Source organism: Phyllobates terribilis, unplaced genomic scaffold (genome assembly GCF_046119375.1).
Source record: "Phyllobates terribilis strain yellow unplaced genomic scaffold, ASM4611937v1 Scaffold_8__6_contigs__length_399053987, whole genome shotgun sequence".
In the NCBI taxonomy this organism is placed as follows: domain Eukaryota; kingdom Metazoa; phylum Chordata; class Amphibia; order Anura; family Dendrobatidae; genus Phyllobates; species Phyllobates terribilis.
Window position 1 is genome coordinate 363,849,154 of NW_027362768.1, and position 15,681 is coordinate 363,864,834.

The 15,681-nt window shown below is 43.8% G+C and overlaps 1 protein-coding gene across 1 annotated transcript in view; it reads right to left on the reverse strand.

The window, feature by feature from the left end:
* The window catches only part of CAMK1 (calcium/calmodulin dependent protein kinase I), a 99,069-nt gene that overhangs the window by 11,082 nt on the left and 72,306 nt on the right, over positions 1–15,681 (reverse strand). Inside the window, exons 4-8 of the mRNA XM_073644808.1 lie at positions 6,291–6,365; positions 5,205–5,343; positions 4,366–4,492; positions 2,009–2,084; positions 1,520–1,632 (exon numbers count right to left, since the gene is read on the reverse strand). Coding sequence (XP_073500909.1) covers positions 1,520–1,632; positions 2,009–2,084; positions 4,366–4,492; positions 5,205–5,343; positions 6,291–6,365 — 530 coding nt within the window. The remainder of the gene's footprint in view (positions 1–1,519; positions 1,633–2,008; positions 2,085–4,365; positions 4,493–5,204; positions 5,344–6,290; positions 6,366–15,681) is intronic.

Consider the following 15,681-nt stretch of genomic DNA (forward strand, 5'->3'; position numbering starts at 1 on the left):
GTGAGCTCCCCCTAGTGGTGGCTGCACACCTCAGTCATCAGTGAGCTCCCCCTAGTGGTGGCTGCACACCTCAGTCATCAGTGAGCTCCTCTTAGTGGTGGCTGCACACCTCAGTCATCAGTGAGCTCCCCCTAGTGGTGGCTGCACACCTCAGTCATCAGTGAGCTCCCCCTAGTGGTGGCTGCACACCTCAGTCATCAGTGAGCTCCCCCTAGTGGTGGCTGCACACCTCAGTCATCAGTGAGCTCCCCCTAGTGGTGGCTGCACACCTCAGTCATCAGTGAGCTCTCCCCTAGTGGTGGCTGCACACCTCAGTCACCAGTGAGCTCCCCCTAGTGGTGGCTGCACACCTCAGTCATCAGTGAGCTCCCCCTAGTGGTGGCTGCACACCTCAGTCATCAGTGAGCTCTCCCCTAGTGGTGGCTGCACACCTCAGTCACCAGTGAGCTCCCCCTAGTGGTGGCTGCACACCACTGCAGGAAGAAAGAATTGTATTAGATTTGAAGCTCTGGGAGTATCAACTAATATTAAGACTTATTGTGAAATTATTCAGCTTGCAAAAAAATAAGGTGTCCAATTTTTGAGTCATTTCTCATTTTACGTGCATGCATGTATTTGGGACTAAATCGTTTTTTGCAATTGTGTTTCATTATTAAAAAAAATAACAAAAATAAAAAAAATGTTGCACTGTTCGGCTTTTAGAGGCTCTTTGTTTCCCTACACATTCAACTTTGATGTGGTCTGTGATCATAAATCGGCTGAGGAGGAGCAGAGAAAAAGATATAAAAAGGAGTTACAAACTCTCAAGTCAGAATGAGCTCACCGACGGATTCTCAGTTAACTCACTTTGCAGTCAACAATAGACGGTACCACACGGACGCTTCAGCAGGCAAACAGTACATTTTTTTTTCATGAAACCCAGCTGCAAAAATACTTTTAATTCCAAATACATGTATTTTAGTAAAAAAAAAAAAAAAAAAAAAAAAAAAAGTCCCAAAAGGCACGACACCCCTTTAACTACTTGTGGATTGTCCAATAACTTAAAACATTAGGGGTTGTCCGCATATGATGTTTTAGTCCATCACTGCTGAGTAATGATGAAAGAAAAAAAAAATCATGAGTCCAATACATAAAAATAATTGTTTTAGAGACTGGAATATAATTTAAAATGCATTTTAGTGGCTCTTTGTGAAAAAAAAATAAAGGTGAAAAGCAGATAATTTCTTCATTTTTATTGCATTATGGACAAAAAAAAAAAAAAAAACTATAAAAATGACAAAAAATAAAAATAAACTTAATTTTACAGTTGTTTTTTGTCCATAATGTAATTAAAAAATAAGAAATTTAATTTTATTCCATTATGGACAAAAAAAAAAAAAGAACTATGAAAATTAGATCTCATACATCACGAAAAAATGTTGGAGCCCTTGAACTGCATATATAAAAAAAAAACGTGCCCAGTCGTGAACCGATTAACTTATGGAACGGTTTCAATGAAGAACCTTGAACGTTCAGTTACCTGAGTCAGAAATATCGTCCCAATAAGGGGAATCAAACTCGTATTCAGCCTTCAGGATTTGCTCAAAGAGTTTGGCGTCATTTTCGTCATAGAACGGGGGGTAACCGCACAGCCTGCAGGGGGAGCAACAAAAGCGTTACCGGGAGTAGTTACCTGGATGAGCAGAGCTGAACACGTGGTGTTTAATGGGGGTGAACCATTACATAAAGCCATATATCTATATTTCTAGGATATGCCATCACTTTGCAATTGGTCTCAATCCTGGGTGTAACCCGGGAGCGCAGTGCTGGTTTTGGTGCGGCTTACGTTCTAAGTTTTCCCAGGTCGCCTAAATTGGGCTGTTGTGTGGCGCCCTGCATCACAGGAAAGTAGGGGATAACACAGTGAAGGGGTTGCAGCGCTATACCAGAGCTTCATGTTTGAGATCGCTCATACCTCCAGCACTATATAACTGGGACAACCCCTTTAACTAGAGGAGTTTGTACTTACAAAATGTAGGCGATAACTCCGATCGACCAGCAGTCCACGGCTTTACTGTACGGCTTCTGGGCCAGAACTTCTGGGGCTGGAAAATGCAAAAGGTAAAAGCTGGTGATAAAAAGCGCAAAGGCATATAAAATTCAGCAATTATTACCTTTATTAAAGTCCTTGTAAAAACACAACGCGTTTCGACGGCATGCAAGCCGTCTTCATCAGGTGATACAAGGAAATGACCTCAGGAATGTTATATAGGATCAAAAAACAAACCGATTGGACCGCTCATTAATGACATAATAACAATCAGTAATTTAACCCCCTACTATTGTTGGCAAGCCAGCGAGTGAATACAAAACAGCATATAGGATACTGTGAATCATATTACATTTCACAAAAAATTATATTATATATATATTATATTAATATATATATATATATATATATATATATATATATATATATATATATATATATATATATATATATATATATATATATAAATATATATATATAAATATATAAATATATATTATATATATATACACACATATACATACATATATATACACACACACAAACACACGCATGCATGCATATGCATGTGACTCGCCCCCTGGGCCGTGGGGCACTCGAGACCGGACTTCAGGGCAATGCTGGGAGTAGTAGTGGCGACCCGGTCCCATGGCTCAGGGTGGTCAGACCAGTGGCAGCCTTTTATATGTTTTAGGTAATGTCCGACTACGCCACCCGTGGATTGCGGTCAGGGAGGACCGCCGCTGCAGGGCAGACCGCTGAGGCTGATTGTTGGGGATGCAGCAGGGAATAGTACAACTCCCCACGGGAGGAGTGTAGCCTCAGGGCAGTGTAATAGGATGCTGGAGGTGATGGTGCAGGCGCCGCAGTAACCACACAGAGTCCAATAATGCAGTCCAGAGTCTTTTACTGCAAAACTTATCACAGACCCACCAGGAGTACAGGGAGGAATGGACCTGGGTGTCTGAGGGCATTCGGGCGAACTCCGCTGGTCAGGGTGAGTGGGTAGGCCTACCGTTCTCTCTCTGCCCTTGCTGACTATCTCCCCCTTTAGTGGTGTAATAGCCCACGTCCCTGAGCTGGCCGTGTACTACGCCTGTATGGCTTGCGACTCGGGCCTTAGGTACCTGTAGCTTCTCCGTGCTGTACTGGTCCCTCTGTGTGGCGGAGCCTCCAAGCTTCTTAGGCCAAGGGACCTGAAATTCCTTGCGGGTTGGTTATCTGCTGCAGGGCCTGCAACCCTGACAGCCTCGGACCCCAGTGTCCGGTTGTGTAGTCTCTCTGTGCCAGGACCGGCTCTTGTCGCCTCTGTCCCTGGCTTTCTGTTCCTCCTTTGCCTCCTGGACTCCTCAGTTGCGGCTGACCTGTCCCTCTCTTCTGGGAACCCTTCTGGATGCTTCAGAAGTGGGTCCTGGTCTCCCTAACCCTGCCCTCAGTACCAGTTTTTATAGGGGCAGCCTGCTCCCCCTACTGGCCTGGGACAGGAGGTGCTGCATGCAAATGGTCCATGACCAGGGAACCTCCCTCCTGCTCTCAGACACAGCCTTACAAGTTTGTGGCATCCAGGCCTGGGGTGACACACATGTATATTTAATTTAAATTTAATAAATGTGACAAATGTTAAAAGATGCATTTAATTGTATGCACTAAAAGAAGTGGTTATAAAACTCATTTCATTATATTCTCAGTAGTAAGATTATGTCCTTCCGGTGCTAAAGTGCCCAATTTAAAAATCCAGAAGCTTTCTTTCTTAATAAGATTGCCCAAACAATTTTGCATAATTTTATCGATATGATCAATAATTGTAAGGGTCATCTGACTAGGGTCCCTCTGATGCACAAAATTAAAATGCCTTGATAGACTATGCAATTGATACCCATTTCTAATATTCTGTCTGTTTGTTTAAACAGGCATGCATGGTCCGTACCGTGCGGCCCCCATACTGGAGACCGCATGTGCACTCCAACAAATAAACCACATAGGTGGACTGACACGACAACCTATGTTTGATGAAAAAGTGTTCACCTGTGGTTCTAGATGTGAAACTCAAAGTCCCATTGATAATACTATGGCAACACAAGCACCTAGGGGTACAGCATTGGTAACAGCCCCCATCACTAGAATCCTCAATGTGTGTTACTATTTTCTTACAGGTTGTGTTACTGGGGGCTACCAAATTTCGTAAACACTTATTCTTCCTATATATTACCATTGGTTTATCTGGGAGAACACCTGAGAGAAATGAACTTCTGGGGCTGACCGAGAAGAACACAGACGTATATACGGGTTTCATATTCCCTCCCGTTATCTAAAGAGAATACGGAGTTCATCCTCACCAACATATCCCGGTGTCCCACAGGCGGTGGACATGACACTTCCAGATCCTTCGATCTTTGAGAGTCCAAAATCGCTGATCATTATTTTGGAATCTTCATCCAGGCTGTAGTATAACAGGTTCTCCGGCTATAAAAAGTCAGAATATGCCCTATGTCAATTTACAACCATCCCATAGTAAACTCAGCCTCGTTGGGGGGTAAGGATGAGGTCCAATATGGGATTTACAGCACAAGGTTAAATATCCTGCAATTAGTCAGATAGGGACATTGGGAAAAGACAGAAGTGGTTTATTACCGATTCTGCCTTCTATTGCACTGGCTATATGAGCATGATGTATCATGCAGAAGCATCGGCACCGCCGTAAACGGCGCAGAAGAAAAAACTAAAAAAAAAAAAAAAAAATACAAAATTTGTTTTACAATATTATATACCAAAAAAAAGGCCCATAATCTGTATTTACGCTACCGTAATAACCCTGAGAATTCATTTGACAGGTTATTTGGAGTGAAACGTTAATAGTAAAAAATAAAAACAAAAAAAATTTTTTTTTTCTGTATAGGTGTCTCCAGCAATTTATATGATGTAACCCAGACAAGCGCTAGGAAAAAAAAAAAAATTGTCCCACAGGAAACAAAAAAAGTAGTCATACATCCAAATCAGCGAGGGGAAAAAAGTTGCAGCAACTGAAAAGCAGAAAAGGCAAAAACAGGGTGAACGGGAGGAGTGGAGATATGTCAGGTCATTACACAAAAGAGGAAAACTCCTTTAGTTTGTGACTGTTGCTGCAGCCATGTACCTGCAGTGCGTACAGCGGTCCCCATCCCGCCATGTCGCATACCTTTAAGTCCCGATGCACGATCCCCATATCATGGAGGTATTTCACAGCGTCCAGGATCTGCTTGATGAGCAGGCTGGCATCTTTCTCCGTGTAGAACCCTTTCTCTACAATCCTGTCAAACAGCTCACCCCCCGACACCCTGCAACAAAGCAAAGCAGCACGTTATAAACATAATACATAGGTGGTCTTTATAGGGGGAATAAATGAAATGTCAGCTCCCAATCCGAACACTAAAGAACACCTTCCAACCATTCTGGATCCAAAGGGATTTGGGAAGCGGTCCTGTTGTCCTGGGAGGTTGGTGGCATGTCTTCAGAGCATCCTGAGAGCAGTCAGCTCCCTGCTCCACTATTTACCCTGTGTCTACTGAGGCTTGGGGCAGAAGGGAACTATTCCAAGCTGGGATGGATGTAGGGGTACCATACTCTTTGTGGGGTTAGGCACTGTGGGGTGGAAGGCAATGTAGAGGGCATAATGTGGGGGAATAAACTGTTGGAACATCATACTGTGTGTAGTGGGAGCATCATACTGTGTGCAGGGGGGGGGGGACCATCATACTGTGTGCAGGGGGGGGGACCATCATTATGTGTATGGAGGTGCACTACAGGGGCATCATACTGTATGTAGTGAGAGCATCATTATGTGTATGGAGGTGCACTACAGAGGCGTCACACTGTGTGCAGGGGGCACTGTGAGAGCATCATATTGTATGGGGGGCACCATACAATGCACATAAAGCATACTTTAGGGGCATCATACTGCTTGTAGAGGCGTCATAATACATGGTGAAGCATTATACAGTGTGGGGGCCATGAAAGGGTTATGGTACTGTGTGGGAACACCAGCATTTCTGTTTGGGCACACCTAAAGGATAGGTTAGGGGTGTAGCTCAAAATAAATAAAGGCTGTGTCCGCTTTTCCAGCCTGATGGTATGGGTTTCTGCCTGACAAATATTTATTTGCATTTACAACCCAGGGACGTCAGATGCTGTAAAAATACCTAGAGGTGTAATTATGTACTTTCACCAGCAGGTGGCATCAGACACTTATACAAACATTTACTTTGTGAATCCTTATTGCACTCACAATTGCATGATGAGGTACAGGTGACTGCGGCTTTCATATATATCCTCCAGAGACACAATGTTTGCATGCTTGATCCTTGAAGAAATGAGAGCAGTAATTACAACATAGATATTGCAAGAGATTAGGCGCCATAACTGGGGGAGCAGACTGATCCGAAACGCCGGACATTTTCAGCCATAATGCAGATTACCAAGTGGGTGCTTACAGATGTGATATGCCAGGGGATAGATGTCATCTCATACCTCACCTCATTAGCTAACCTTTAGTGATCCCTCTTGGACCTTGTGTTGTGCCAGGAACCCACTGATTGGGTTAGGGGAGCATTCGGTGGGTGCAGATGTTACTCTGTTCTAGCATCCGCTACCCTTTAAGAATATTTTTGATAAATAGCAATGCTGTAAATATATGCATATGATCCATTTATAAACTGACAGTCAATTCCAATTCCCTTATGAAATGTGAACGCAGCTCTGGATGCGACTAGAGTGGAGAGAATCATGCAACAAACAAACTAATAAGTAACAAGTTTTCCTTATTAAATTCATGGATGAACGGAGCAGCGAAAGACTCTGGGAGGTAAGCGATAACATGTAACTGTGCAGAAACCTCTGAAACAATGTACCCAGCGAGCGTGCAGAACGAGCGCCAGCCTGAGTCATGCCGCTGCATGCAGTGTTCTCTCCGCGCAGCCCACGTACGCGAAAGTTGGAAAGGATGAAAGGATTGGAGTGGGTGAGCCATAAGACAAAATACAAGAGTCAGGGTTAAGTCGACAATGCCCACCTTACGCCAGACCGAAGGGATTACAAAAGGGGCTTCTGCAGTCTCTGGGGCGCGCCGGAGGATCTGCATGTGTGTGGACACATGTTCTGTTCTCCATAATGCATTGTTACTCCCATTCCCATAGAGGATTTTCAGGGTAAACGCCAACGATCAGCTATTAACAAAGGTAAACATGCCCGGCTTTTACAAGGGCGCAGAGGAGCTGGACTAGGGTGTATTTACACAGGTTCATCCTGCGCTTCCACCCACTGGCACAGTCTATAGACAAGGTCCAGTGATGGAGCTGAAAGGAACGCTCTGCCCTCACCGACAGGGATGGCATAAAAAGGTGACAATAGTCGTCAGGCCAGGAGATGCCAGCAGGGACCACGTAACGTTACAGAGCGTGGGCAGAAAAGTCACCAACGCCCTGCTGACTCCAGACCTCCTCTGGTATCAACATCAGCATAAAAACTGCGCCCCCACCGGGAGCTTCATGGCCGAGCAGCTGCATACAGCCTTACATCACCAAGCACAATGCCAAGCATGGGATGGAGTGGTGTAAAGCCGCCATTACTGAACTCTGGAGGAGACGTGTTCTGTGCAGTGATGGATCACATGTCTATCTGCCGTCTGATGGTGGAGTCTGGTTTGGTGAATACTAGGAGGGACGTTATCCCGACTGCATTGTACAGTTTGGTGGAGGAGGGATGTTATGGGGTTGTTTTTAAGGCTCGGCCTCTGCCCCTTAGTTCCAGTGAAGAAAAATCTTAATACTTCAGCACAAGACAGTGTGAACAATTGTATAAGCTTAACGTTGCAGGAACAGTTTGGGGAAGGACCTTCTCTGTTCCCCATGACTGTGCCCGCTACACAAGGTCCGTACAGACATGGAGGAGGAGAACATGAGCGGCTGCACAGAGCCCGGACCACAACCCCATCCAACATCTATAATGGAGATTGTGAGCTCGGCCTCCGCCAACATCAGGGTCTGACCTCACAAATGCTCTCATGGATGAAGGGGCAAAAAGTTCTCACAGAGACTTCCAAAATCTCGTAGAAAGTCTTCCTATTAGAGCGAGAGCTTTACAGAGGGGCGACTCCATATTTATGTCTATGGATGTAGAATGGGAGTTGAGGAAAAACTCCTGGAGGCGTATCATGGGGGGGGGGGGCACATACTTTTCTATAAAGTGGGGATAAACCGTAAACCCTGTATCTATAGGAAAAGGCAAAAGTAGAGACGATTGGGGGTTGGTGGCCAGACGGACCACCAGCTACGTGGTTGAAAAAGGCCAATCCCTGCAAATCCCTACAGACTTCGGAGATCAGGGCATTAGAGGGAATCACGCAGACGTTTGAGCCATTACCGCTGCTTTGGTAAATGAGGGATTTCTTAATCATCCTCAGGTTTAGAAAAGAGAAAGGCAGAGATCCCGGAGCGGATAACAGGATGGAGGCAGCAGATTAAAGCTCCCCGCACCGAAAGATGCTGCACAGATGTCGCTGCTATTCTTAGTCTGCAGCAGGATTTTACAATTCTGGGTATCACTCTGTATTTTAACAAGGGCTGCAAATTACAGGCGGCCCCGTCCAGTGACCTAACAATGAACGCGGGTACTATAGAACTCAATAAAAGAACTCACGTCACATAATGACGTTTTTTTATATATATATATTAAAGTTTTCGTTTGGCAATAACTCCCATCATGCGCAGGTTTTTGAGGTAGAAGTGGAAAATGGAGCAGTTTCCCCACAGCAACCAATCAGGTCGCTGCTTACATTTTCTACATGGCCTCAGAAATGAGAGCTGCCGTCTGATTGGTCGCTATGTGCAGCCACTTTATTTTTCCATTGCACTCAATATAAGACGTCTCCCACTAAACGTCAAGACGTTTTTTCACACTTCCAATTATGTCATTTTTCAGGGTATTCTCCCGCATAAATCACCTGAAAGGCACTTTTACAGTCCCATTTTCAGGACCTCTGAAAACTGGGCAGAAACTGACACTTTTTGGCCCAAATTAGCTGGGATTGTTTTGGAAAATTCCTATGATTCTTATACAAAAGGTGTATGGAAGATCCCTTTTCTGGAAAATTTTGTTCACAGTCAGGTCTTAATATCCAAATAGAATAATGAATAAACTATTGAATGTTTCTGTTTAATTATTATATTATTATTTGTTATTATTATTCAATGACATCAGGCAGATGAATTAGTAGCAAGGAATTCAAGCCCAAAAAGCCTTAGTAGTATTACAGAAAAAAATAGGCCTGGTTTCCCATAGCAACCAATCACAACGCAACTTTCATTTCATTAGAGCACTTTCAGAAATTAAAGCTGCTCTCTGATTGGTTGCTATGGGAAACCAAGGCCCAGTGTTTATGTTGGACACTTTTAGGCCCAAAATAAAGAATATTTTACAGAAGACTGGACTGGCTATGGCTCCCAATAGCTACTCGGCAGTTTTATGGAAATTATTCAATAGGGCTGTGCTCGCCAACGTGTAGCAAAACGACAACTACTAGCATGCTGGAAGTTGTAGTGTCGCAAACAGCTTTAGAATTACATACCGGCCGCCATATTTATGTGTGACACATCTAGATTTAATAGGTCATATAACACATCATTCATCTCTGTCACTCTAATGCCATTTATAGCGAAAGGCCAACGATGGACGCACGGCCCCGCAATGCCTGAAGTGACCTGTTACAACAGAGTGCTCAGGGTTTACAGCGTTGCCATGGAAACGTGTGTAGGAGGACGCGATGCGTCGGTATTTTATTCACGCTCGAGTTTTATATACTTTCCAGAGCGGAAAGCAGAGTTAACCATTTGTCCTCGTTCTAGGATCATGTGACGCCTAGGTCAGATATCCACCAAATCCTCTGCTTAAAGGGGGTTTTCATGTTTGGACCGCCCCTTTTTGGGGAACCAGTATCCTGACTATCTGACTAAAGTGGGTACTACTACAATCAAGAAAACCAAACAATTGTTCATACAGTGCTCTGGATGGAAAACGGACATTTGCAACAGCTGTCCACCAAAATAGTAAATAGAGGGGGGTCTCAAGCTGCGAAACTTCCCTTTATTACATCATAACACTTCAACAGGTCATATGAATAAATCATATAAATCCCTTTAAATAATCAATAATGGCTGCCTACTAGTGATGAGCGAGCACTAAAATGCTCTGGTGCTCGAAGCTCGGGTCGAGCACATTGGAATACTCGGGTGGTTGACCCAAGCAACGAGCCCAATATAAGTCTATGGTAAACTCGAGCATTTTTCTGGTGGTCCCCCCCGGCAGTCTGCAGAAGGTCAAAAATTGCCCAAATCGATGGGAACGGTGCTCAATTAAACGTCAGGCAGGCAGAATATATAGGCAGACAGGCAGGGTATATAGGAGGGTGCATGAAAAACATAGCAGGGCACTTGGAACACACTAGAGCCCTCAGATTTTCATGCACCCGTCTCTTTAAAAAAGCCGGCCGGCAATTCATCAGCGGCATACACCGGTACCCGACAATTTAGAACAGAAAGAATAGAGCATCACACATAGATTAGATAGATAGAAACATGTCAGTGACATATATAAGAAGTACAGTGATAGTGTTGGTTACTGTACTTGTTATTTAGTGTTAAAATAAAGGATTTATTAAAAAAAAAAAAATTGGCGTGGGGTTCCCCGTAATTTTAGTCTCTAGCGGAGGTTAAGCAGACGGCTGGGGCAGATGTTTGAAGCCTGGGAAGGGGGTAATACCCACAGAGCTTCCCAGGCTACTAATAACAGCCCCCAGCTGAATACCTAGCCTTTACTAGCCATTAGAATGGGATACCCCCCCCCCCAAAAAAAAACAAAAAAAAAACACGTGGGGTCCCCCCTATTTTAATAGCTAGCAAAGGCTAGGCAGACACCTGGGGGCTGATATTAGTAGCCCAGGAAGGGAGCCATGAATATTGGCCCCCTCCCAGGCTACAAACACCAGCCGTCAGCCGCCCCAGAAATGGCGCATCCATAGGAACTCGGCTAATCTGGATGCAGTCACAACCAGACACTGAGGAGCGCAAGCATGCCTGCGCTTCTCAGTCTCTGTGGCATGGCAAGCTGGATGGCAGCTTTCGGCTGCGATCCAGCCTGTCATGTGAATGTAGCAGAGCTGGAGCCGTCCTGGGAACCATGGAAAGGTAAGGATGAGGTTGGTTTATTATTTTATTTTTATTGCAGGAGATCGTTGGCTTCAGCTGGAATGGGCGTGACTGTAAGTATGGTTTAATTTAGAACATTTAAGAATTGTGTGTTTATTTCAATTAAAGGACTTTATTCTGGGTGTTTGTGCTTTTTTTTAACTTTGACTATGGGGTTAGTAATGGGGGTGTCTTATAGACGCCTCTCCATTACTAACCTCGGCTTGATGTCAGCTGGCATTATAAGCGGACATCAACCCCAGCCCTATTACCCCACTGCCACCGCTAGAGGGCAGTGGGAAGAGCGAGGCTAAGTGCCAGAATTGGCGCATCCTATGGATGCGCCATTTCTGGGGCGGCTGACGGCTGGTGTTTCTAGCCTGGGAGGGGGCCAATATTCATGGCACCCTTCCTGGGCTATTACTATCAGCCCCCAGCTATCCGCCTAGCCTTTGCTAGCTATTAAAATAGGGGGGACCCCATGTCATTTTTTTGGGGGTCCCCCATTTTAATATCTGGTAAAGGCTAGGTATTCAGCTGGGGGCTGATATTAGCCTGGGAAGCTCCGTGGGTATTACCCCCTTCCCAGGCTTCTAACATCTGCCCCAGCCGTCTGCTTAACCTCCGCTAGAGACTAAAATTACGGGGAACCCTACGCCAATTTTTTTTTTAATAAATCCTTTATTTTAACACTAAATGACAAGTACAGTAACCAACACTGTCACTGTACTTATTATATATGTGACTGACATGTTTCTATCTATCTAATCTATGTGTGATGCTCTATTCTTTCTGTTCTAAATTGTCGAGTACCGGTGTATGCTGCTGATGAATTGACGGCTTTCATGTTTCACTGTGAGCACTGTTTCCATCGATTTGGGCAATCACTGTAATGCCACAACCACCATGGCTGTGACACTACAGTGAGTGGCAGACAATCCCTGCATGATTGGTGCTCTAAATAGCGCCAAACATGCAGGACGGGGACCCAAGCATCTCGAAAGTACTCGGCGAGCTCTGAGCATCTCGAGTACTGAGATGCTCGGGTGAGTACAGAGCAGTGGCGAGCATGCTCGCTCATCACTACTGCCTACAGCTACCACCAGGAGGATCTTCAGAGTTTACTGCTGCTCCGGTGGTCCTCATCCTCCACCAATGAAGACACATACATCTACGTAAAAACTTCACTCAATCCCTGGCCTTAATGGTCTTGTGGCACACATGCAAGCATGAAATCTGAAACTAGTGATCGGCTGCAGCGGTCACCACAGCAACAAAGTAATCAAAGGCTGGCGAACGCTGCTGGAGTGCCAAAGGATTTTCAAAAGGAAATAATGGTTATTTTCTATTATTTTATTACATTTTGCTGCTGTTAAGTTTTTTTTGTGTTTTTAAATCACAGATCTTCCTTTAGGTTTAATGGAAGTTGTACAAAGCCACTATGAGTTAGCACCCCCTAAAGGTGACAGTAGGCAGCCAGAATTTTAATATGAACACTCACATCTACTGCACTGTACTACCTAATGTTACAAAGCCGCGGAAAAATACTTCACCGACCATACTGTTATTGGTTATGTCTGACATGTCACATCCATGAGCTGAGAAAGAAGATCATCCTGGACATCCCCTTTAAGTCCCATGACCATAAATCATGGTCAAGATAAAGCAATGTGGCAGTAGGGCGGCCAATTTTCAATTTTTACACTTTAATTTTTTCTCCCTCTTCTTCCAAGAGCCATAATTTTTTTCTTTTTCTGTCGACAGCCATATGAGGGCTTTTTTGTTGCATGATCAGCTGTAGTTTTGAATTATACCAATCACTTTACCACACAATGTACTGAAAAACATTAAAAAAAAACTCCAAGATTCCACCATTGTTTTTTGGGTTTCGTTTATTGTGCAATAAAAATGACCTGGAGGCACGGTTCTCCAGGTCAATACGATTACGGTGATACCAAACTTACAGAGTTTTATTATTCTAGTTCAGGGCAAATATTTTTTTTATTTTTTTTTTTATACAAAGGGTTTCCAAGATGCATAACTTTTTTTTTATTTTTCTAGATGTGTAAGGGATTGTTTTTTGTGCTACCATATATTTTGATCACTTTTAATTGCAATTTTTTTTGCATATGATGAGAACAAAAAATAGCAATTATAGCATTTCGATTTTTTTTTTTCTTTGTGCCATTTTTCTTACAAAGTGAATACATTTTATATTTTGATAGATCAGACACAGGTGCATCTCACTAAATTAGAATATCAAATAGTTAATTTATTTCAGTTCTTCAATATAAAAAGTGAAGCTCATTTATTATATAGAGTCATTACAAACAGAGGGATCTATTTCACGTGTTTATTTCTGTTAATGTTGATGATTATGGCTTACATCCAATGAAAACACAAAAGTCATTATCTCAGTAAATTAGAATACTTTATAACAACAGCTTGAAAAATGTTTTTTTTAAAATCCAAAATGTCCTACTGAAATGTCTGTTCAGTAAATGCCTCAATACTTGGTCGGGCTCCTTTTGCATCAATTACTGCATCAATGCGGCAATGTGGCATGGAGGGATCAGCCTGTGGCACTGCTGAGGTGTTATGGAAGCCCAGGTGGCTTTGATAGCAGCCTTCAGCTCGTCTGCATTGTTGGGTCTGGTGTCCCTCATCTTCCTCTTGACAATACCCCATAGATTCTCTATAATAGATTCTCTATGGGGTTAAGGTCAGGTGAGTTTGCTGCCAATCAAGCACAGTGATACTGTTGTGTGTAAACCAGGTATTGGTACTTTTGGCAGTGTGGACAGGGGCCAAGTCCTGCTGGAGAATGACATTTCCATCTCCATAAAGCTTGTCGGCAGAGGGAAGCATGAAGGGCTCTAAAATGTCCTGGTAGACGGCTGCACTGACTTTGGTCTTGATAAAACACAGTGGACCTACACCAGCAGATGACATGGCTCCCCAAACCATCACTGATTGTGGAAACTCCACACTAGACCTCAAGCAGCTTGGATTGTGGCCTCTCCACTCTTCCTCCAGACTCTGGGACCTTGTGGAGTGTGTCAATGACTGCCTTCTGGACATCTGTCAAGTCAGCAGTCTTCCCCATGATTATGGAGCCTACTGAAACAGACTAAGGGATTATTTTAAATGCTTAGGAAGCCTTTGCAGGAGTATTTTGTTAATTATTCTAATATACTGAGATAATGACTTTTGTGTTTTCATTGGCTGTAAGCCATAATCACCAACATTAACAGAAAAACATGTGAAATAGATCACTCTGTCTGTAATGACTTTATATAATATACGAGTTTCACTTTTTGTATTGAAGAACTGACATAAATTAACTTTTTGATGATATTCTTAGTGAGATGCATCTGTGTATGTATATGACGATACCAAATAGCTCTCTGGTGAGCCCGCTCCATGTGACCTCTCTAGGACATAAAATCACATCCTGGGGAGAGAAGGTGTATAGATTGCAAGCTCTTGTGCGCATCACATTATATAAAACTCAGTACTTCATTATAGAACAGATGTGACACTGTCGATTACCCCAAAATGTCTTCGATGAGTCACTGGAGAAGCAGCTGATGCAGGTAGTGTAAAAATAAAGGATCCTTCCAGAACACCATGGTGACAGTATAGAAATGCGGCCACCGCTCCTCATACATCATATGACATATAATGCACCCCCTCTCCTCCGGGGATGTTCTATCACCTGAGTAATCACGTCAGGAGGTATAGTCAGTATGTAAAAATACATACACATTACCAGGCCCAGGAATAGAAGAACGGCAATGCCATGGACTCCCTTACCCACTCGTCTCCTTATTTCTCACTGGCAATCTTATAAAGTTGAGCAAAAAGTTTTGCTGAATACTGGTCCAGTGGCCAGAAGGGTAGTTCCTAGCCACAGGAGTAGAACATTGCAAACCTCATCCTCTCTGCCAGCATCCCCGACGCCTCTTATTAGTAAGCCGCCAGGACATCATACAGCATTCAATCCACAATGTAATGACGCACTGAGGGTCCTACTAATCGGAAGAGGCGCCAGGCATGATGGTCTCCTGCAAATCTTTTGGCTCACCTCTACTGGCTACTCCATCCTTGCCATAAGCATAGACCCCATACAGTATTAGGTAAATTTGCACTTTGATGCACAACAACCAGTCTGAACAAGCAGAGCTGCAGTCTAAAGCATGGTGGAGTGGGCTAAACTGAGCCTCTGTTGAGATAAGAAGATTTGTGACTACCTCAGACAATGCAGCTAAGATGGAGTCATTGACCGTGTGTCTGGTTACATCATTTATAGCAGGTATTCATCCTCCAAAGATGAAGTGAATACAAGTACCGTACCGGGGATAATCATCGCCCTCCAAAAGCAAAGACTGGACGGATAATCTCTAGGATTCAGATCATGGCTGCTGTCATGGTAGGAGG